The sequence below is a fragment of the Mauremys mutica genome, chromosome 6 (genome assembly GCF_020497125.1).
Source record: "Mauremys mutica isolate MM-2020 ecotype Southern chromosome 6, ASM2049712v1, whole genome shotgun sequence".
Lineage (NCBI taxonomy): Eukaryota > Metazoa > Chordata > Testudines > Geoemydidae > Mauremys > Mauremys mutica.
The window spans coordinates 28,734,288-28,756,539 of record NC_059077.1 but is presented as its reverse complement, the minus strand read 5'-3'; the positions used below and the strand labels follow the sequence as shown (position 1 = coordinate 28,756,539).

The following is a 22,252-nucleotide window of genomic DNA, read 5'->3' as shown; positions in this document are numbered from 1 at the left end:
CTACATTTGTGTGTATTTGCAGAGAGAAAGATAGTATAATCTTTTCCCCAAATAAGTGGAAAACCTCTTCATGACCCCTCAAGAAATAATAAAATGATGTTCTCCCAAAAGCACATTTTTGCTTATGTAAAAAACAATGTTAGAAAATGCTATTCTGCATTTACTTTTATTTATCTTTAGGCTATGACCTGCAAATTTACCTTAAAAAAAACAAAACGTATTTCTAAAGTGCCTCTGGTCTCCAAATACAAGCAGCAATAGAATCTAAGCCCATTGTCATCCCTATTCATTCCAGTAAATGAACCTTCAATATCTTTCTGAAAGGGTATATGGTTTCTGCAGAAGTTAGACCTGGATCCTGCAAAGGGATTCAGCCAGTAGAATCCCAATGAATCCATCTAAAAACTCTGTGCAAGTGAGTGTCTTTATGCAATAAGGGCCTTAAAAGAGCAACTTCAAGCTTCTTTAAATAAGAGCATACATTTATTTCTTACATAAGAAAAATCCAGCAAATACTGAAATACTCTATTGACAAGAACTGAAGGTAAGAAAGGTCTATGAGGAGAAATTTCAGATCTCATGGCTGAAGTGACACCCAACAATCACCAATGCCACACACAAACTGTTAAAAGAATATTAAGGTTGCAAACAAATCACTCAGAAATTGCTTGCCCATGCAACCTTACACTCTGACACACACGTTTTGATTTAAATTTTAATGACATGGTCACAAGCTACTATTGCAGCACAATTTGTCTTATTCACTGCACATGTTCTAGAGTCAATTAGGCAGGAGTCCTGCAGATCCTTACTTCATTTAGTGCAAATTCCTTTTATATTTACAACAGCATAAAGATAGTACATACATAGAAGTCAATAGACTTCATGTTTACACCAGTGTAACTGAGCATAATTTAACCACCACCATATAAGTTGGATAGTATAGAATTTAAATAATTTTAGTTATGTTATATTTACAAAGAATATGAGGGTTGCATTTAAAAGAAGAAATATTTAAATTAATTTAATCTGCACAGTTTTTAAAATTCTGACTGATAAGTAACAGTGTACATTTTTCTAATACCTCATTATTTTCTAGCAAGACTGAAGGAACTTCACAGAATCAAGAGTCCTAGGGCTGCTGAAGAGTTCTGAGTGAGTGGCAAAAACGAGTACACAAGATAAAAACACCAAGGTAAAAGAAAGAGTGCCATCCCAGAAAGGGCTAAGGACCAGGAACTCCAACAGCAAAGGAAGCCTGAACATCTGTTTTACACAAGGCATCAGCTGTGGGAAAGACAAATATGGCAACCTCTTCAAGAGCTGGAACCCATCAACAGAAGAAGAGGGACAGATTTATGTAAAGCTGAATTACCAACAGCTTCTCTGCCTTCTGCTCCCTCGCACTGGAGTCAAGATAGCCCCAAAGATGCACAAACTTACCTGAGGATAGTGGAGATGGAATATTAAAAGTATTCAGAGCAGAAGAGGAAAACGTGTCTGTTGCATTGGTGACGTACCAGGAATAAGAGCTGTACTGATGATGATGTCAACTTCTTGGCATTGTTTGGCAAAAAGTTTCATTTCAGCTTCAATAAACTCTTTGGACATTTCTTTTGCGTACCCGCCTTGCCCCTCTCCAGATTCCTTTAAATCCACTTCTAAAGGCTCAGCACCAAGAGATTTGAATTGCTCCAAAGCTGCAGCTCTAAAGGTTTAGACAAAACACAGACCTCAGAAAAGTCAAGTCAGTTTTTGTAGTGACAATTCAATCCATCCAGAATTTTATTGGAGACCCTTACAGTAGCAATCAGAGAAAGTATGGTCCAACGACCAGTTACACCTCTGTAAAATGGGCATAACAGAATTTTACTACTTGACAAGGATGTGTGAGGATACATCCACATTAAAAATCTTGAGGCACTCATACTATGATAATAGAGGCTATAATCACCCCAGGTAGATTGCAATTGTTCCTGCACCTACATGCGCTTATTATTGCAGGATATTATCATCAGGTGGCAGCACAGTGCAAAATATTAAGTTTTCAGAGACTACTTTCCAATTTCAATATAATCTCAACATGCAAGGAATTATGCACACAAATCCTTGCACATCAAGATGAAAATATTCAGCTTGCTGAGCACATACATTTTGAAAACTTGGAAAATTTAAGATGGAATTTAATTTCTGCCTCTGAGAAACATAATCCATTGCGAAGAATGCTTGCTTCCCCTCCTCCCCCTTCCCACACATACTTTAAACGTAATGGAATGGAAACAGCTTTCAAAATCAGAGAGCTTCTGCCAGAATTTTTGCAGCATTTCACTCCATAAAAAAATTGATATGTATTCATTTTTATTTCTTCAAATTTGACAAAAGGTATATCTAAACCCTAAGCGCTTGAAATATAACCAAATATACAGTGTAACTACCAATACAACATATAAGGTCTAGAAAATATGACCTATGAGATAAGACTGAAAAAATTGCATTTGTTTAGTCTGGAAAAGAAGACAGAGGGGACATGTTAAGTTTTCAAGTACATAAAAGGTTGTTACAAGGAGGGAGAAAAATTATTGTTCTTAACTTCCTGTCAGGGTGGTTAAGCACTGGAATAAATTGCCTCGGGAGGTTGTGGAATCTCCATCATTTGAGATTTTTAAGAGCATTTTAGACGAATACCTGTCAAGGATGACCTAGATAATACTTAGTCGTGCCATGGTGCAAGGGACTGGACTAGATGACCTCTCAAGGTCCCTTCCTATCCTATGATTTTAGGATATGCACACAATAATTCAATAAAAGCAAATTCTTTAATGAGAGAAACAAACATTTAAGGCTCATGAGGGAAATTTTTCTGAGCCACCATTACCCCATTATTCCTGGCTTGCCTCTTAAAAATGCCTTTGGGACAGGAGAATGATCTGAGGCAGAGGAAGCAGTCTTAGGATGGTAGCATTTAAAATGGCTCATACTGCTGACTCTGCTTCCCCCTCTGCAGGAGCAGAGTGGGTTGGATCTCCGCTCCCCATCCAATGGCAAGGAAAAAGCCTTGCTCAGGAATTCCCAGATGCCCTTGCTCTGGGATACAGGATAGCAAGGTTTCTGGGAAGCATAGTTCTTTCCAGCAGCCATGTAGTCCTGGTTTGAGGCAAGACATGCTGGGAAATAAGAGTATATAAACCTTGCCTCCTCTCTTTCTTTCCTCCCCTGCAGCTTCCAGAAAAGCAGAGACCTGAAAGGTGATGAGGGGTTTCTCCTGAAAGTCTGAACAAGTAAACACCCTTCCATTCATTTTACGTGTATAATCCTCTGGCTTTATAGTGGGGTCTGACACAGCCACTTTTTATGAACAATGTGAATGGCTGGTGATATGATTTTTCTACTTGGGAGTGAACTGAAATAAAATCCTTGGCAGGAGGATTTTTTTATACTCCACCATTTCATGAAAAATGAAAGATGAGCTTGAGTTGCCTCCAAGATTTTAAACACCCACACTTACCTGGTATCAAATCCACGAACCACGGCGCCCATTGATTTAGCTGCTCCTGCAGAAGCTAGCCCTGCAACTCCCCCTCCAATTATAAGGACCTAGAATAACATTTGTTATTAGAGATCAAGGTACATATAAAGTGATCTGGAAAAGTGACACCAATTCAGTTTGACACAGTACAGAATTCCTCATAGGAACTATGGCTCATTGACCAGATCTATTTAACTGATTACCTTACAGTATAGGGTCCAAATTGACTAGGGTACAGTTCATAATATCACATTATTTAATTAAATTCATTTATAATGTCTAATAATTTGGGAGTCAGCCCATATATAGCATGGAGTCTACATAGACTGACATAAGGAATATACATTTCCCCCCCATTTTACAGAAACTGGTTTCCCATTCTCAACTGATTTTCTTTCTTTCTCCTCACTAAACCCAACCAAAGGCCACTTCTATCAGGATTCTAAGACACCAAAGTTCCAGCCTGACAATCCCAAATAGTTTCCAAAACCCTCACCACCCTGCCAATGCATGAACTGATTTTATATCAGAAGCATGATTTGAAAAAGTTAAGCATAAGTGAAATTTATTAAAGTTCAACATTCTTTATATTCAGAGCAGCTTCCATTGCAGACAATGGAAACTTTGCCTGAATAAGGAGTGACTCAGAATTAACAAACAGGTTCTAAACTCTGAAACTAAACACAGGCCTATCAAAAAATATTTAACACCCATCAGCAGTGGTTTGCTATACTCATGAAATCCACCTCTGCTACAGAATAAATTTTCTTAGTCCATATACCTTGGCAGGAGGAACTTTACCAGCAGCTGTGATCTGACCAGTGAAAAATCGACCAAAGTGATTTGCTGCTAGTACAACAGCCTTGTAACTGTCAAAGGAAAAAGATGGACATGGAAAAATACTGATACCATGGTCTCAACTCCCACCCAGCCATTGCAGCAGTCAAAGAGGCACACATTTAAGCATAGGCATAGTTTGACTTCTATATTGGGGGGGATGAGGGGGGAGAGGAAGAGAACGACAGCTCCAGTAAGGCCAATGGGGCCACATGTGTGGGGGCCAATTCCACGGCTTGCAGTTGGGGGCGGGGAAGTGAGGGAGAATGCCCCCCTACCTCCCCCCAAACAACACCCACGCATTTAAGTGAAACATGCAAACTGATGTGAAAGCTATACATTTATGCTCAAAAAACATTTGAAAATGTAGCCCAAACAAGCATTTGTCATATGCCATGGAGAAATGCTAGCCAGATAAGGATACAACTAGCTTATAACAAGCTACTCTAAACGCTTATTTTTGCGCTTCTAATTTTGATTGAAACTTGCCCATATTTATTCTGAACATAAATGTTCTTTAAAAATGTGAGTGTTTTTGCAAAAGTTAAGTTCCAGACCATTAAAAAAATTTAGTCTGAATTAAATGTTTGTCTGTATGCATCCCTTTAGCTCAAAATGCTTTCTATACAATTAGTTCTTAAATCTTCTTGAAACCTTACAATGCACTGCTTTGTACTTAAGAGCATGTATTTGTGAGACAGTGGAAGATTTCTGAGGTCTCTAACCATTCATTTCCCTTGCTTAGGGTTTTAAAATGTGATAAATATACTGACACTTAGCAACTAACTTTAACAGTTTGCAATCTTGGAAGTTAAGGTCTGCAGCATCAGCTCTGTTATGTATGCATAATGTGAGGATCTGCATACAGGGAAACTGCAGAATCAAGCACAGCAAATGTGGTGTAAAGGTAGCACAATCTGGGAGAGTAAGCACAGATCTGGGAGTCAAGAACTTTCTCATCCCAGATTTACCAATCCTTGTGTGGTTTTGGACAAGTTGCTTAATCTTTTTGCCTCAGTTGCACCATCTGAAAACAGATAATACTCTACCTGATCGTAAAGGCGTGTTTGGAGGCTTAGTGAATATTAGTACAACAGATTGTAAATGTAATATGCTTATCACAGGGTGCTGCCTGATTAGGTCTTTCCCTTGGCCAAGTTGCATTTCTGTAAACAACAATGTGTTGACTAGTGTACTCTTTTCCTGTTGTGCTCAATCTTCCCTTTTTTCCAGTGATTTTGCAGAGGGTAAACTGTAAGAAAAGGTGTGAATGTCCTTTTCAGTGCAGGGACATTATTACTAACTTCTCCAGTGTAGAACGCAGCTTAGTCTAGCAGAGAAGGAAACAAAGGAGCCTTGGGGCCTCATTAAGGGAATAAAGTTCTTCTGGTGTATGCTTTATGCCTGATCTCCCAGTTCTCTTATTTTGGTCTCTTGTTTTGTTAGAAACAAACTGGGACTTATTTCCTGATCACCATGAGTCCAAACATCTTATAGTAAGATATGGGATACTGACAAGCCCATCTCTCTGTTATATAGGTGTTTAACACAATTAGAAACGTGCTAATTGTTCTGGATACACCAAAACATTATTTTAAGTGTATATTCTTTAGGTGTCTTATGACTATCTCTAGCGCTGTAAACAAAAGAATGTCTATTCCTTGGGTCAAAACTTATAATACAAATTTTATAACTTTAAAATATGACTTCCTGTCATATTCTATTAAAACTATACAAGATGAATGAGAAGAGACAGAATATTCAAGCTATTACCTTGTTTTCTCTAGTATAATTTTAAAAAAACATTATCAGCTATATACATCCACAAAGAAGCTGGTAATTTGCCTAGAGCAAAAGGCTAAACACATTTTGAAGGGCACAAAATGTTTTCTTACTTTGAAGAGTGACACTTTCACACCTGTACGAAAAAGCAAATGCTCGTAATACTTGCTGACAGCCAGTTTACCAACTAAGTTGCCATCATAGAAGCTACAGAGAATGCAAATCCTAGGGGAGTTTAGGCTTTCAGTCCCATCTGCCATGCTAGTGGGTTTCATTTAGAGTGCTTTATACTGTCTTATCCCCAACCTCTGTGTTGGACATTAGTCACTCTGTGTATCTTAGTCTATCACTATCTCAACTATAGCTTAAGCCCATTCTGATCTAATTCATTGGGTGAGGCACTACAAACAAGTTCTCAGATTAAGAGCTGCCTTCCAATTTAAAAAAAAAAAATCTGATCACTGCAAGGCTGACCATAAGAGACTGACAAGTTTAGACAACTCTAATAGACTGATTCCTCTTGAAACAGTTGCACGAAAACAAATTCTGAATTGTTTTGGACACAACACATTAATACCAGAATGTTAGGTTACTTTTATCTAGCTATATTTACAGTCAAGGTGAAAAAAAGATAGTTTCATACCCAGCAATGTTGGCCATGGAGCTAAGAGCATCATATCCCTGAGCAATGGTGACCCGTGGAACCTGATCCATAGCCAAGACAGTAGTTTTCCTTTCTGCAAGTTTATTCAGTAGGTCTGGGTTTTGAGCTGGGTAGATAAAACTAATCAGGGTAGCAGCTGTCTTAAAAAGATCTGCCTCGTGTACTCCTAGTGCAGGGTTAACTATAGGAGCCCTCACCTGAAGGAAAAAAGAAGGGTTCAGATTAATCAACACAAACAAATCAGTGCATGTCCCATGGAAAAATATAAACAGACAATGAGGTTTATTAAGGATTGTTTACACAACTAAACTAATGAAAGGTGCCTTTTCGCTTGTAGGTCACTTGTTAAAATCAGACCTAGGTACTTAAGTGGCAGTACAGCAGGGCCTATTAACTCTCCTGTGGGCCCAGGGCTATTAGATTTTGTGGGGTCCCTGTATACAAGTCTTTTTCTTCCTAATTTAAAACAAAATGATCACAATTTGCATCGAGGCTATTAACGCTATACTAAACTTGCCTTTTAATTAACATAAAGCCCTTTTGTGGTTATATTTCAGTCTTAAAATACATAGACTATAGTTAAGTTAATTCAAAATAGCCTACTTCTGACCTTAGAACAGCTGTTATATTAGTTTCTTTCTGGGAGGGAGTTTGGGTGCAGGAGGGGGCTCCAGGCTGGGGCAGAGTATTGGAGTGCAGGAGAGGGTGAGGGGTGCGGGCTCTGGGAGGGAGTTTAGTGCAGGAAGGGATTCTGACCTGAGGTGGGGATTGGGGTGCAAAAGGGAGTGCGGGGTCTGGGAGAGAGTTTGGGTGCAGGAGGGGATTCTGGCAAGGGGTTGGGGTCCAGGAGGGGGTGCGAAGTGCAGGCTCCGACGGGAGGCACTTACCACAGGCAGCTCCCGGCCGGTGGCACAGCAGGGCTCAAGCAGGCTGCCTGCCTGCCATAGCCCCACGCCACTCCCAGAAGTGGCCAGCTGCTGGCACGTCTCTGCATGCCCCTGGGGGGAGGGAGACAGTGTGTCTCCGTGCCCTGCCTGCACGCACAGCTCCCATTGGCCAGTTTCTAGCCAGTGGGAGCTGCAGGGATGGTGCTGGGGGCAGGGGCAGCACACTGAGCCGCCTCCTCCCCACCCTGACAGGGGCTGCAGAGACGTGCCAGCAGCGAGGTGCTTCTGGGAGTGGTGTAGGGCCATGGCATGCAGGCAGCCTGCCTCAGCCCTTCTGTGCCAGGGCCCTGAGCTGCTGCCTCTAAAGCCCCTGCATTAATCTGGCCCTGCAGTACAAAAATAGAATTCAAGGGACCTGTGTGAAATGAGTTAATGGCCCTTATTCAGTTGGTAATAGTTTTTGTGAAGGATGTTTGCGTTACTGTAATTAACATGTACGCTGGCAGTCTCAGACCTACTCCTGAAGAGATCAGGAAACCAGGCTACTCTTAAAGATATCACAACCTCTAAAGGCTGAAAAACACAAAAAAGCTTGCACTGCTGGTGACTGCATTAGACCCAGAGGGCTTAGATGTCCAAATCTGTTAGCTAGTCAGTCCCTTTCTTGAGCATATTTTTAAGATGGCCAGCATTCCATTATAAATTCCCACTTTTCTGAAGGGTTGATAGTTTGCCCATAAAAATTCCACTATGCCATATCTAAATCTTGGCACGCATAACTAAGACTTCTAAAGGAAGTCCCACCATCAAACTTAAGCTTCTCTACTTCATCTCCAAGGCTCCTTGCAACTTGGCTACAACCTACATTTCTTAATATGCCTCATGCTTCTTTGTTTTTCATGTTCTCACCATATCAGCTGCCACTGTTCTCCTGTCTCAACTCCACTTCAGAACACACTGCTGCCATAAGGTCTTTGAATGAGAACTGGAGGATGGTGCATGGCATTCATTCTTAGCTAGCACTGCAAATAGAGCTATTACAGGAGCAAAATAACTGATTTATTTTCTATTATTAGTCTTAAGAGTGCAGGTTCCTTGGGGCAGGGATTCTCTCTACTCAGTGCTCTGAACAGCACTCTCCCTACTTTGCTCTGGGAAATGCCATTACTCTGAGTGTGCAAACAGTAGATAGTTGTCCTCAAACCATTTCAAAACTGCTGTTCAAAGGTTTAGTTCTATTTTCCAGCTTAGTAGGGTTTTTAGTGCCCAGATTTGAGTCACCAAATCTGATGAAAATTAAAACACAGGTAAAACCTGAAATGTGTAAGATGTGAATTTAACAAGAGCTCCCTCTTTAAAAAAAAAAAAAAAAAATCAGTTAGACGTTCAGCAGACTATATGAAATGGTTTGGAAAAGTCATATATTAGCCCTAAAACATTTAAAATACACTATATTGAGGAAAAAATAATTACTTTGAGTACTAAATCAGAAGCCAATACTTCCTTGGTCCCTTGGATCTTTGCTCCTGCCTCCCTGTAGTGGTCATCAGAGAATTTGGAAGCTTCTCCAGCACCTGATTCCACTACAACATTGAATCCTTGTTTAATCAAAGCCTGAACACCAGCTGGCGACAATGCCACCCTCTTCTCGTTCTGGAATATCTCCTTAGGAACACCCACAGTCAACTGCTTATATGGGATTCCTGTAAATGCATAGGAAAAAATGGCATTTAGTTTAGCAGTAATAAGAACTACTGGACTGATGTTCTGTTACAGCATTTTCCTATACACTGTATTGACACTTATAGATACGTCCCACATTTAACAATTCTCTTTTCCCAGAACAGATGTAAGAGGCTAAGCAATATTTTCCAGAAATGTAACGTCTTGCAGTTCTACTCCCAAGCATCGCTTTCCCTTAAATACCAACAGGTGGCAGTAGTAGTACAATGTAGTAGGAAAGTCAGCTCACAGCAACAGGTCTCTAAAGGTTCAGATGGGTATACAGTAACTCCTCACTTAACGTTGTAGTTATGCTCCTAAAAATGCAACTTTAAATGAAACGATGTTAAACGAATCCAATTTTCCCAAAAGATTTAATATAAATGCGGGGGGTTAGGTTCCAAGGAAATTTCTGGGGGGCAGACAAAAGGCATTATATTCTTTACTGTGGTGGGGAGGTGCCCCGGCTTACCCCTGGGGCTCAGGGCTGGGGGTGCAGGGTCTGGGAGGGAGTTAGGGTCCAGGAAGGTGCTCAGGGTGGGGTTGCAGGAGGAGGCTCAGGGCTGGGGCAGGCAGGAGGTGCAGAGCACTTACCTGGGGCAGCTCCTGTCTGGTACAGGGGGTATGCAGGTGGCTCTGTGCAGCGCAGCACTGCCCCCATGGCTGCGATTCTGGGAGCTGCCCCCCGCCCCCTGGCAGGCAGGGCCACTGGGAACGCAGGGGCTTTAGGGGCTGCAGGGTCCTGGGCTAAGGGGGCCCTGGGGCCCTGGCCTGCAGTTCTAAGGCCCCTTTCAGAATGCGGCTCTGCAAGCATGGGACAGAGGATTCAGGAGGAGCAGGGGCAGCCACACAGCCAGCAGCCAGAGAGAAGCGGTGCTTTCCCCTTCAAAGCTGGCCGGAGAGAAGCGGGGCTTTGAAGGGGAAAGCGCCACTTCTCTCCAGCCACTGGCTGCATGGTTACACCTGCTCCTCCTGAGTCCTCTGGCCTGTGCTCACAGGGCCACATTCCGAAAGGGGCTTTAGAGCTGCAGGCCAGGGTCCCCCGGGCCCCCTTAGCCCAGGACTCTGCAGCCCTAAAGCCCCTGCGTGCCAGGTGGCCCTGCCTGCTGTGGGGGGGGGGCAGCTTCCCAGCTTGCTCCCTCCCTCCCAGAAAGTCCTAAGCACCGTCAAACAGCTGTGGGAAGCGCTGGGAGGGAGGGATGGAGGTAGGAAGGGGGAGGAAGCGGAGAAGAGGAACTTGTGCAATGCTCCCTTGATGTTATAAGGGAGCATTGCCCAACTTTAAATGAGTATGTTCCCTAATGGAGCAGCGACATAACTTCAAAACAACGTTAAGCGGGAGGACTTTAAGTGAGGAGTTACTGTACACTGAAATATATGTGCTTGACTGGCTTAATGAAAGTACAATAGAGCCTGGATGTGAACGCCTACTAATCCGTGCTTGAGTCTACCCTTTTTACAAATGAGCATAATACTTACCTACCTCCTAGGGGTATCTTGTGAAACATAACTGTTTGAAAAGCAGTTTGGGATCTTGGATGATGGTTGCTATTAAAGACTGAGTGAATATTTTTTTAAAAAATTGGGATGTCAGTCTATTAATTTTATCAGTTTGAAAGTTAGTCATTTTCAAGAGAAATAGGGGACTGAAAAGTCAACTCAGTAGTCTAAAAAGCTTATAAGTTGTGTTTATTACTGACAACGCTGGTTCTCAAATTATCAACCTCTGATTTTATTTATGCATTGTTTAAGACCCACTGTTGAGTCTCAAGTCTGAAATAGTTTAAAACTGTTCTAATCCAACTGGGAGTGTCTAAATATCCTCCAGACTAACTGATGTATGTATTATATAAATATCTCTCTCACACAGTCAGTCAATACTCACCATTTTGGTACAAGCACATTAAAGCAATGTGTGCTCTATCAAATCTCAGCCCAGTCCTGCAAACAGTTACCACTGAAGTCTATGTAATTTCCACATAGGAATAAGAATGTGTGTAGTGTTATTTGCAGGAGAAGGTCCTACATACCATTTGCAATAAGGTTATGGAGATTTACAATTTATATAGCCTATTTCATCCATAAAGATCGACGAGAGGGATATGCCAGTCATACTCAATTTGTTTTTGTTTTTTTAAAAGCGAACTTTTGTTGCAAAACTAGTTTACAAGGTTTTCAATTTGACCATGAATGTTACATCCTTTGATACAAAATGGTGGTAAACACACTTTGTAACAGACTTTATACAATTTAAACATTTGATACAAAAAGTGTGTGTTTTGGGGATTTAAGTGTTGCTTTCCTATTCCACGCCATGCTTTATTTATAGAACTTTTTCTTTTTTTAAGGGGATGCTTTGACCCACCCTTGAGCCCAGAAGTATCTTATAGCTATGAACTTGAAACACCAAGCGTTTATATTTAATCTAAACAGAGACTTATTTTTAGGTTAATACTCATGCCAACTGTTACAAACTTTGCAATCCTTGATAATTATCTGGCACTGCTGCTACAAAAATCTGGATTTGAAGAGCTAATTAGATTAGCCAGTCACCTGCACCCTTTAGAACTGACTCCAGAACACAGCTACCCACCAGTGTAGCTGAAATTAAAGGGAAGGAAACAGACCAACTGCCAAAGGTGTATTTCATTTAATTATTTCAGCTCTTCCTTTGATATTGACTGTCTTCACCCAAAATGTAATTGCTGCAATGGTGGAGAACAGTTTGAAAACACCAGTATGTAATGTTTAAATACTAAGAGTACAGCTACAGTTCTTTATATAACTCCTCCCCCCTTACCAGACAAAACAGAGTTATCAAAATAAGCAGTGTTGAAAGAATGCTACATCACTGTAAGAGACATGATTTGTATCTAATAGAATTAGTCACATCAGTGCCTGAGAGGTACTTTACAAAAACATCTGCTTCATCAATGTACAGCCCTCCTAGACATCACTGTACAACTGGAACAGCATCCCCCACTCCCACCATAGGCAAGTAGGAAGCTTTCTCTGCCAACCAAATAGGTGTCAATGGAAGTTGTTACAATTCTATTCTCTTGCTACTTGGAAGAGGCACCTCTTCCCCTGCTTTTCTAGCTACCCAAGTAGTGGAGGACCCAGTCCTGCCTCTATCTGATTCAGCTCAGTGAAAATGACATGCTGTTTAGAAATCAGAAGTGAAATTAAGCAGATTATTGTCAAGTTCACTCTGTGACTCAGGGAAGTTCTGAACAGCAGAGGCTGAGGGTGATTTGGGGACAGTGGACACAAAATGGCAAAAGGAAGGGAGAGGGTGGAAAACTCTCCCCCTCACACACCTTTTTACAAAGCCAGGAAGAAGGAAGAGGAAGCTCCACAGTGCAGTGGCATTTGGGGAGCCTGGGGGGAAAACAATCAAACAATAAAAGGGAGGAGAGCATGATCAATCCCTTATATTGTTCTGACACTGGAGGGAGGCTGCTAACTTAAAAGAACACAAACTTAATCTAGACAACTGTCAGTTTCAATAAGTGACTTTAAAGCATTTTCTGCCACTACGTGTTCAAGTTGCATTGCCAATTGATTGGAATTAAAAAAGAAAACTAATAAAACATTTATTTTCCCCTGTTGCTGTGTGGAAGGCTCAGGGAAAAATCCACAGTGTGACAGTTGCAAAGTTTTCTCATTTCTTTCACTCATTCTGTTAGATGTTACTTGCATGAAAGATCTATTTCTCTGAATGTTTTAATCTGATTTAGTGTCCTTTCTAACAGACACTACAATCCATCGCCAATATGGAAAGGTGTGCCCTTCACCAAGACACAGGGAAAGCAGGTCACTAAGAAATACCCAGTGACTTTCCTGCTCTCCACTAACCCCACAAATGCACCAAATGCTTTCCACCAGCCATAACATTCCACTTCAGTACAGTGCTGCCCACTCACAACCATTGTTATCAGCCTCTAGCTAGTAGTAATGCAGTATGCTTTTCAAGCCCTGTATCTTGATCTGCAGGCATTTCATTCACCAACAAAAAGGAGCATCTGTTTAACAATGCAGAGAAAATAACTACATTAATGGGTTAGGGCAGGACACCAAGATCACTACATCCAATGGAAACTACAGGTGATATTTTACACAGGCCTAATTTAAATATAGTTGAGCTGGGACTTGTGGGTTATCATCACTCTTCAAATGAAATTTAAAACCCAGAAGTATCTCCAGGAGTGCACTGTCCACTCATTCTGAGTCATGGGTTTAAAATAACAGGTTACATCTACACCTGGAGCTGGGGCTGTGATTCCCAATTTGAGCGGACATACTCGCTGTAGCTCTCAAACTAGTGCCCTAAAAACAGGTATAGCCATGGAAGTATGGACAGCAGCACAGGCTAGCCTCTCTGAGGGCATACCCACAGCATCCAGGTGGGTTTGTACCTGAGTCAGCTAGCCCATACCACTGCTGGCCATTGCCCATGCTACCGCAGCTGCTACTCTATATTTTGCGCACTAGCTGGATGACAACTAGCATATGTTTACTCAAGTTGAAAATCACAACCCGAGATCCAAGTGTAAATGTAGCCTAAGTTGCACAGGGAGGGGAGTGTGAAGCGTTTCCTACTGAATTACCAACAGCACTTCCTGCAGAACCTACCTATTCCATATAGCCTGCACAGTTTGTGACATTAACAAGACTCTACAGGGAATCAAGTACAAGTGGAGACTGAGCCTATCAACTCTAAGTCACTAGTTCAAGAGCAGCCTCTGGCAACAGCAGATGTTTTGATGGCTTATGTGAAATTGGGTTTATACATGTGCAAACCTCACAGCACAGGGCCTCTCCCTCCCTTCCCCTCACCAACCCAGTTGGTAGTCTAGAGGGGCCAAGGACTGAATAGGCATGGAGACTGACCTGCCCTCTTACCCTAGAAATGGTCTCTTTACGTCAGAATTGAGGTAACTTAGGGGGAGAGGGGGAATGTTGTGAAGGTTGAACTGCCGCTTCCCTTGCCATGGATAAAGGAATTCAGCTTCCTGGAACCTCTCACAGGCACTGAACTGCCATTAAACTTTTCACTCATTTTGCATACAAGTAATAGATACATAATAGATACATTGCTGATGCACAACTATCTAGCATAGGTAATGAGAGGCCCCCTTATCACCTGGGTATCTAAGGTGGGATCCCAAAACTGCATAGTCCCACTGACCTCAAGACCAGCATACACAAACTATAACAAGTAGAAATATTTTTAATAAGGCAACATTCTTGCTGCTGTGATGCTGCAAAAAGTAAACAGCAAAGTCAGCTGCTCATTGATGAGACTTTCAAAGCACACATGGCCTTAAAAAAAATCTCCTCCTAATACAAAATAGGTAGACAAATTAGATTCCCAAGCTTTTAAAGGTACCTAACAATTGAAATTGAGCCTATTAAGAGTCTACTCCCATTTAAAAGTTTAAATACTGAACAAGTCACTATATTAAACTAACAGGAAAAGTTAACAAAAACTGGGTAGAGAAATCCAAAGAAAAATACAAGCCCTTTTCTTCATAGTACTTTAACTTCAGGGAGTGCCGTGATACAGAGTGATACCAATAAATGTTATCAGAGAGGAGAATAAGACAGTTTGCTGGGGAAAAGAGACTATCAAACTATGTGCCATGTCTTTAGGATGGGAAGGAAGGAACAAAACTCAGCTAATTACCAACTTTAACATCAGCTTCAGAAGAAGCTGCTCACCTGTTCTCAAAGTTCTGAAGTAAGACGAGTAGACACTCTGAAGGACAGTGATGTGATGAACACAAATGAATGGTGTATAGAGAAGGTAGATCAGATGCTTCAAATTCCACCTCTTATTACAAGAACAAGGGGACAATGAAACCGAAAAGTAGCAAATTTAACTGATGAAAGGAAATGTTCAGGGCTTTCTTTTTTGAATAAACATAATGAACAGTTGGCCTGTGGAACTCACTGGCGCTAAGAGCTTAGCAAGATTTAGAAATAATTGACAGTTACCAGAATATGAAATATTACAAAGAAAATATTTTTTAAAAGCTTAAAAAAAAAAGTTTAGGGAGGGATATGCACCATCACACTTCAGGGCATAAACCAATCTCTAAGAGAGGGTGTAGGAAGAAACTTTCTTTGTGAGCAAGTTACTCCATAACTGCCTACTGCAGGGTTTTTGCACCTTCCTCTGAAGCATCTGGTAGTGGCCACAGATGGAGACAGGATACTGGACTAGATGGACCCTTACCAGTATGGCAATTCCTATGTTCCTAAGAGACGAAGAAAATGGCAACCAGAACAAACAGTGACATGAAAGAATCCACTCTTCAAGTAACCTTTAAATTTCAACTTTTCTACTGAAGTCCTTTCACAAACCTCAGTCTTACAGAGCGTACATCGAATGCTATACATCACACAATGTGGAAACAATCTCTAAATAGATGTAAGTATAAACATCTTCCATTGAATGATTTCTCAGTGGTAAATCTCTTCCTCATTTTGCTCGGACTATTTAATCTCAAATGGAAGAAGGGAATCAGCACAAAGTTTCCCTAAAAAAAAAAAAAAAAAGGCTAAGCCTCTTCTGCAATACAGAGTGAGATATGGGGAATATATTCTGAGGTAGCAGCTACAAGCCTAAACAGCTAAACAAACATACTAACATTTTTCAAATTATCTTCTTTATATAATGTTAAATCAAAAGCAGTTTTACATCACAGTGATTTACTAATTTTATTTTTAGAAATTGTGATTTTGAGGTTACAGTGAAATTTAGTTCATATGTTGATGAACTTCTTTATAGAACCCCCAACCCAAAGGAAAGTATTCAACAGAAATAAAAAGTATACATAGTCAATAATAGAGAAGAGCATGACATTTTGTTCAGAAGTTTACCCGTCATTTGCCTTTTTTGTTTATTGAATACCAATGTTCAGATTACCAAAAACAAAAAAGTGGGACAGTTTTATCAACTAACAGGGTTATCAGTTTGGTTCTTTCAGTTTTAAATACTGGATGGCATAAAAGTAAGTGTCACACTTACGTGATATTTCACAGGGGTTGATAGTTCTGAAGACAAAAGTACTGTGTAGTTAGTAAATACTTTAATGCGTAACACCAAGTATCATATGAAGATGTCCATCCTAATCTGTAGCAACAATTATTACTGACTACCAAAGAAGCTGTCAAACTGCAGTCTGGTTTTTGGACTACCAACAAAGTCTTTTTATGGCCAAAGGCTAAATTCTGTCTTCAGATTTTAATACACTAAATTCCCAATAGGCCCAGGGATGCATCCAGATTCAGGGAAGCATTTAAATATGTGCTTTAGTCTCTTAGACCTCATCTATAGTAGAAAGGGTTTGCCTATATAGCTACACCAGCAAATCTCCTTAATGCAGACACAGTTTATGTCAGCAAGAGTTCTTTTGATGACATATCTCATACTATTCCCTGAATTAAATAAGCTATACTCTCAAAAGAACACTTGTTGGAATAACTGCATCTAACCTAGGGCATAGCTACATCTGTTAGGGGTGAGGTTTTTTCCCCCACAGCTATGCCAGCAAAACTTAAGTGTAAACCAGGCCTTAGACTGCAGTGGAACCCAAGCATATGCAGAAGTACTTTCCTAAATCAAGGGCATACTCAGTAGGAGCTCTGAACATACACTCAGGAGCATAACTTGGCCCCAAGGTGTTGGGAATTGGGAGAAGAGGTGGTTAAGGAGAAACTCTGTTACACAGTGGTCTGTAAAACAAATGTAAAGTTGTAGAACTTCTGATGCACTATAATTAACTCACATGATTCAGGGCGAGTTTTGTATATTTTCATCTTAGCAGTACCTTTTCAAAATATACCTACTTAGGAAGCTTAATTTCCATGTTTAGAAAGGAAAACCTAGTTGTTCTACAAAATTGTTTTCTTAAATTAACTTACCTGATTTTACAGGTGCCTGACACCAGAGTATCTGCTGGGTTTGGAACATTCGCAAGCATGGCATCTTCACAGTCTGCACTTTTCGTGACATCACATTGCTGAAGAGAGGATTTGAGCAGCTGATAACTGCTGTACGTAGGAGGCTCGCCATGTTGCCTGGGATCTAACAGCAAGGACTGCCACGTGTGGAATCCCTGCCGCAGCCTTGCTGTGCACAAAAATCACAAATAGAGGCATTAACAATTAATGGTACTAGAGAGATGAACTGTGTAGAGTCAGATGCTTATTTCGGTTGACAAAAACCACACAAAGTGCCTATCTGTCCAAGTAGAAAACAAAGGCCGCTTTTTTCTAAAAAGTCTGAGCAACTATCAAAAATAGACAGATTGATGGCAGGAATAACAGTACAGTCAATTTACATAGCATTTTATAAGCACTAGTTCACAAAGTTACAATACTCAATAGGCAGAGTAGATATCAGTCCCCTTTTACAGAGAAACAGAAAAAGTGTACATGACTTGACAAAAGCCACACTAAATCAATGACATCGTGGGTATTAGATCCATTTCCCAACTCAGTCACATGCTTCATCAGCTGCCATGCTGTCTCTTAAATATAAGAGGCATTTGCAACCCTCAGTGTAAATTGATATTTGACCATTAACACTAAACCTTTAAGTGTTATAAACAAATGTTGATCCAACTACTGAGATCTGATGTCAGTGATTACCCTCCCCCAGAGAAATCCACCAACAATAAATCACACTTGCTTTTACATCCACTTTAAATATAGACTGATAAACAAAGTCAATTTACTGTAATAAAATATTGTACATTACCTTTTTCTGCTGCCATGCAAGATGCAATTATTACTTAATTCAGACATTTTTGTTGCTTATCAAAAAGTAGAGATTATGTTAGTGAACCTAAGGTTCAGCTTGAATGTATACACCACTATACAATAGCTATCAAGTAGGTCACTATTGTCATCAGGATGCTGTTCTTCAGGATTAAGTCAATTTTACTAAAATTAAACAGTCAGGATTTATGAAATCTGGGGTACATGAAGTTCACTCCATAAAGTATAGCTTGTGAAATCTGACAAATCAAGACTGTAGTCTAAATCTTCAATTATAAAAAAAAATTAAAAAATGAGAAAATAGAGAGAAAAGCCAACTTGCGTAGAGATGGCATGTAGACTTTTGGCATAGGTCTTAAGAGAGTCATGGTACAATTTCTTCTACTGAGAATTTTGGCATCAGCCATTCCAATTTTGGACTCTAAGCACAGCTAGCAGAGACATTTGCTAATTGTGAAGGACTGGAGCCAGTGCATTGCACACAGATGAACCTCTGCACCTCTGTGTGGCCCGAGGCCTTCAGTGAGGACCTGGGCACATACAACATCTTGCATGAATGGTGCCTTTCTGATGCATCTGTCATGTTCACTACCATAATTTGTTGGTCTCCTTTTTAGTGTCAAGTACAGCTCTGAAAGCCTATACCAAATGCTGGCAAAATAAAATGGTCATGAGACACGTGCAATATTTTAATCTTTAAAAAACAACAACAGGCTGAGATATGCTAGGCCAATTCTGCTCTTTTGGCAAAGCACACAGCTCTCCTAGCTGAAAAAACTCCACCCCTTTCCCCCACTCCCCTGCCTAAAGTACCCAGTCATCACACAACGTTCAGCAGGCAGCTATGGTTTCTAAAGGAATTACTATAAATAGAAAACATTGTAGCACAGTAAGTTACAAGTGCTTATGCCACGTATTCAGACAGGCACTTAGGATAAGAAATCTATCCCCTAGGGATAAATAGTAGGGACAATAAAATACTAGTAGGATAAATAAACATGAATGTGCCACCTCAGGTTACCAAGTAACATTTGCCTGCGAAAAGGTCCCCCTTTAAAGGACAATCCTCACCCCAACCCCATCAATGCACAAACGCGCTACCACGTCTGCAAGCTCCACAAGCAGCCGGCGTCCCGACGCCACTCTCATTAGCGGGTTCTCATTGGCTGCTTGCATTGAGCAATGCTAGTCATACCTTACCCCAAGGCCTGTATGATTGGCTACCGCTCCTCACCTCGTCAATCACTCTCTCCTTGGAGTCTCCAAGTCCACTCATTGAAACAGCACTGAAATAATTTGAAATTCCTTGCCTAGAACTTCTGCACGTTTAACTACCTACCCTGCTCCTACCTTCCAGCCACTCGAAAAGACATGCACAATACGAAATACGAAAGCAGCATGATCTGATGACTGGAGCAGAAGAGTGGAAGTCAGCAGTTCAGAGTTTTATTTCTAGTGCCATAAATGACCTTCTTTTTTTACCTTGGCCAAGCTCTTTGAGCCTCATTCTGTCCATCTGTATTTACATTCTGTGTCAAATGCCTTGAATCTAAGAACTATTTACTATTTAGCACATGTAATTTCCATTAACTTCAGTGGGAGTTGCTGGTACGATCAGCTCTTCACTTGTCTATATGCAACTCAGAGCTAACACCTACACGAAAGGAGTGTTCTATAACTTTTAATGAAAAATGGTAGTCGTGCAAGCATGACAATACATCAGGCAGACTGCATCTTCCTTCCCCTCCACATAAAATACATGCATGCATCCACGCAGCAAGCTCCTTTTCATTTAATCTCACAGCTTCCTTCTCCGTTCTATAGCCCCTCCCCTAATCCTTCACAAAAACTATGTTTCCATGAGAGCTACATTGTGTCTAGGTAGCACAAGGTCATTTGTCCTCTATTGTTGCCCAAGTCAATAAATTATCCCTCGTTACGACAGTGAAGTTACTGAAACTGAATCCTTGCTTCCTGCAAGTTTCATTCTTCAGACTTGATTTTTCCAAAATCTTTTCTTGATCACCAAGTTTAACTCACTCTACTGGGCGGCACTGTAAAAACCCATCTTTAAACGTGATAGAGAACGGAACTACCGCTGCTGGGATTTCTCGCATGCATTATTTATACCTCATCACTGTCCTGCTATTGTAAAAGATAGAAACTTCCTTTTGTTCAAGTTTTTTTCCTCCTGAAAACCTTCTTGCATCCAAGTTCCCTCGAATCAGCAAATTATACTGAGTCTCCAGCCTCAGGATCTAGTTCCATTTAGTTTTGCTTGGTATCACCCACACCTCGTGATTTAGTGAAATGGGGATAGAGTAGGCAGCAGCTGTTTTACCCGCTGTTGCCGTTCCAAAAAGAAGAGAATAGCACCTACTGTTTCATCCCTCCCCTGCTTCCCAACCACTTGCTGCAATTTCAGTAGAAAGAATAAAACCAGCCTTTAATCCATTGCATGCCAAGCATTTGCTACAATGTTATAGTAGAAGGATAAAACCAGCTGCAATTGCAACGGAAAGACGGGTTAGAAAGCAGCTGGATTATCCCCTAGCTCCGCACGCAATCGCAGCTGATTAACCCACCCTTTTGGTAGAGAATAAATAAGGCGCCTCCCCAGCCCCATTACAGGAGTCAATAGCACTCACCAGCCTCCACGCTGCGCTCCCTCTGGCCCCTGCTCCCGCTGCGCTGACCTTCGGGCATGAGCCGGCGCGCGCCAGGGCCCAGCCAAAGGGGAGGGGCGAAGGTCCTCCAACCCGGAAGTACAGGGAAGAAATCGAGGGCAAGCGCTGCCGGCAAAGCGGGTCACGTGATCTGGAGACTACTGTACCTAGGCCTCCTTCAAAAAAAAGGGGGGGGGTTAGCGGATTTCATCACGTGACGCTCCTGGAACGTCTGTAGCACGAGGGGCGTGCGTGTGTCTGTAACCTTTCCGCCAGGCTCGTGCCCACGCTGTGCGAGCGGGCCGGACGAGTGTCTGCAGCCTGCCCGCCTGGCTGGCTGGCGCGGGACGTGTCCTAGTGCTGCCAGCTGCTGGGGTCAAACACCAGGAAGAGTGGTTACAGCTAATAAATGGCGGGGTCTTTTTATTTGTCTTGTGGTGTCTCTACTCCTCCAGGTCAGGTTTCCAAGCTTTTCTTGACAGCCCTGGGGTATGGAAACTTCTTTAGTGAAAGCTGAGAGCCTCGTGCAGGGCACTGCATTTCAGCAGCTGAGGCGTTAAGAAAAACTCCAAGTACTGTGAGATTTGTCTTAAAAATCACCAGAGTTGGAGAACACTGGAATCTAGGGGAGGTGTCCTTTGTTCTTATTGTTAGCCGGTAATGGTAACTAGATGTATCTACATCTCCTTTGCTGTGTGTAATATTATGTTGTGATATGTGGGCTGCAGATTGCAGCCAGGCACATTCAAGAAGGCTAAAGTTTGCGGTATAAAGAGCTTTAGGCATCTTGCTTAATTAATTAGTTAGCTATATATTGTTCAGGAAGCAGTCTGAACACGTAAAGCATTGAGTAAATAGTACATTTTATTATTTCTTGAAATGTGTGAGCTGTAGCAAAAGATCCTCTTTTGTATATCAATCTTAGTGTGGCCTATACACCACAAAAAGGAGTGACTGTATAAATTCTAATTATTAGGATATCGGTAAAATAGGTAACATGGTGCTTTACAGAGGACTGCTCATAAGGAACAATTTATCTGTTTGCCCACATTATCATCCATTTTTGTAGTCACAACATTCCTCTCTAGCATAGACAACTTATTATTTGCAGGTGCAATTTAGGCATATTTTAAAATATGCCTAATCTGTGAGTGCAAAATACCCACCACCTCAGTACTTACTTTTGTTTTAAACCTGCTGCCTATTAATTTCATTCATAGCATTAATTTTAAAATGTTAAATTTAAGTGAATTTGAGCAGAGGTGAACGTGATTTGTAAAGAGATTTTAAAAGAGGGAAACCCTAACCCTAAATCAGGCAACTGGATCATGCTCAATAGCAGTACTCAGAAGTCCAGTAACAGTACTGAAAATAGCAA

The 22,252-nt window shown here is 41.2% G+C and overlaps 1 protein-coding gene across 1 annotated transcript in view; it reads right to left on the bottom strand.

The window, feature by feature from the left end:
* The window catches only part of NNT (nicotinamide nucleotide transhydrogenase), a 70,958-nt gene extending 49,928 nt beyond the window's left edge, over positions 1 to 21,030 (bottom strand). Inside the window, exons 1-7 of the mRNA XM_045021729.1 lie at positions 20,857 to 21,030; positions 17,351 to 17,558; positions 9,170 to 9,399; positions 6,789 to 7,006; positions 4,308 to 4,395; positions 3,506 to 3,594; positions 1,521 to 1,708 (exon numbers count right to left, since the gene is read on the bottom strand). Coding sequence (XP_044877664.1) covers positions 1,521 to 1,708; positions 3,506 to 3,594; positions 4,308 to 4,395; positions 6,789 to 7,006; positions 9,170 to 9,399; positions 17,351 to 17,501 — 964 coding nt within the window. The 5' untranslated portion in view covers positions 17,502 to 17,558; positions 20,857 to 21,030. The remainder of the gene's footprint in view (positions 1 to 1,520; positions 1,709 to 3,505; positions 3,595 to 4,307; positions 4,396 to 6,788; positions 7,007 to 9,169; positions 9,400 to 17,350; positions 17,559 to 20,856) is intronic.
* Between the last annotated feature and the right edge of the window lie 1,222 nt (positions 21,031 to 22,252).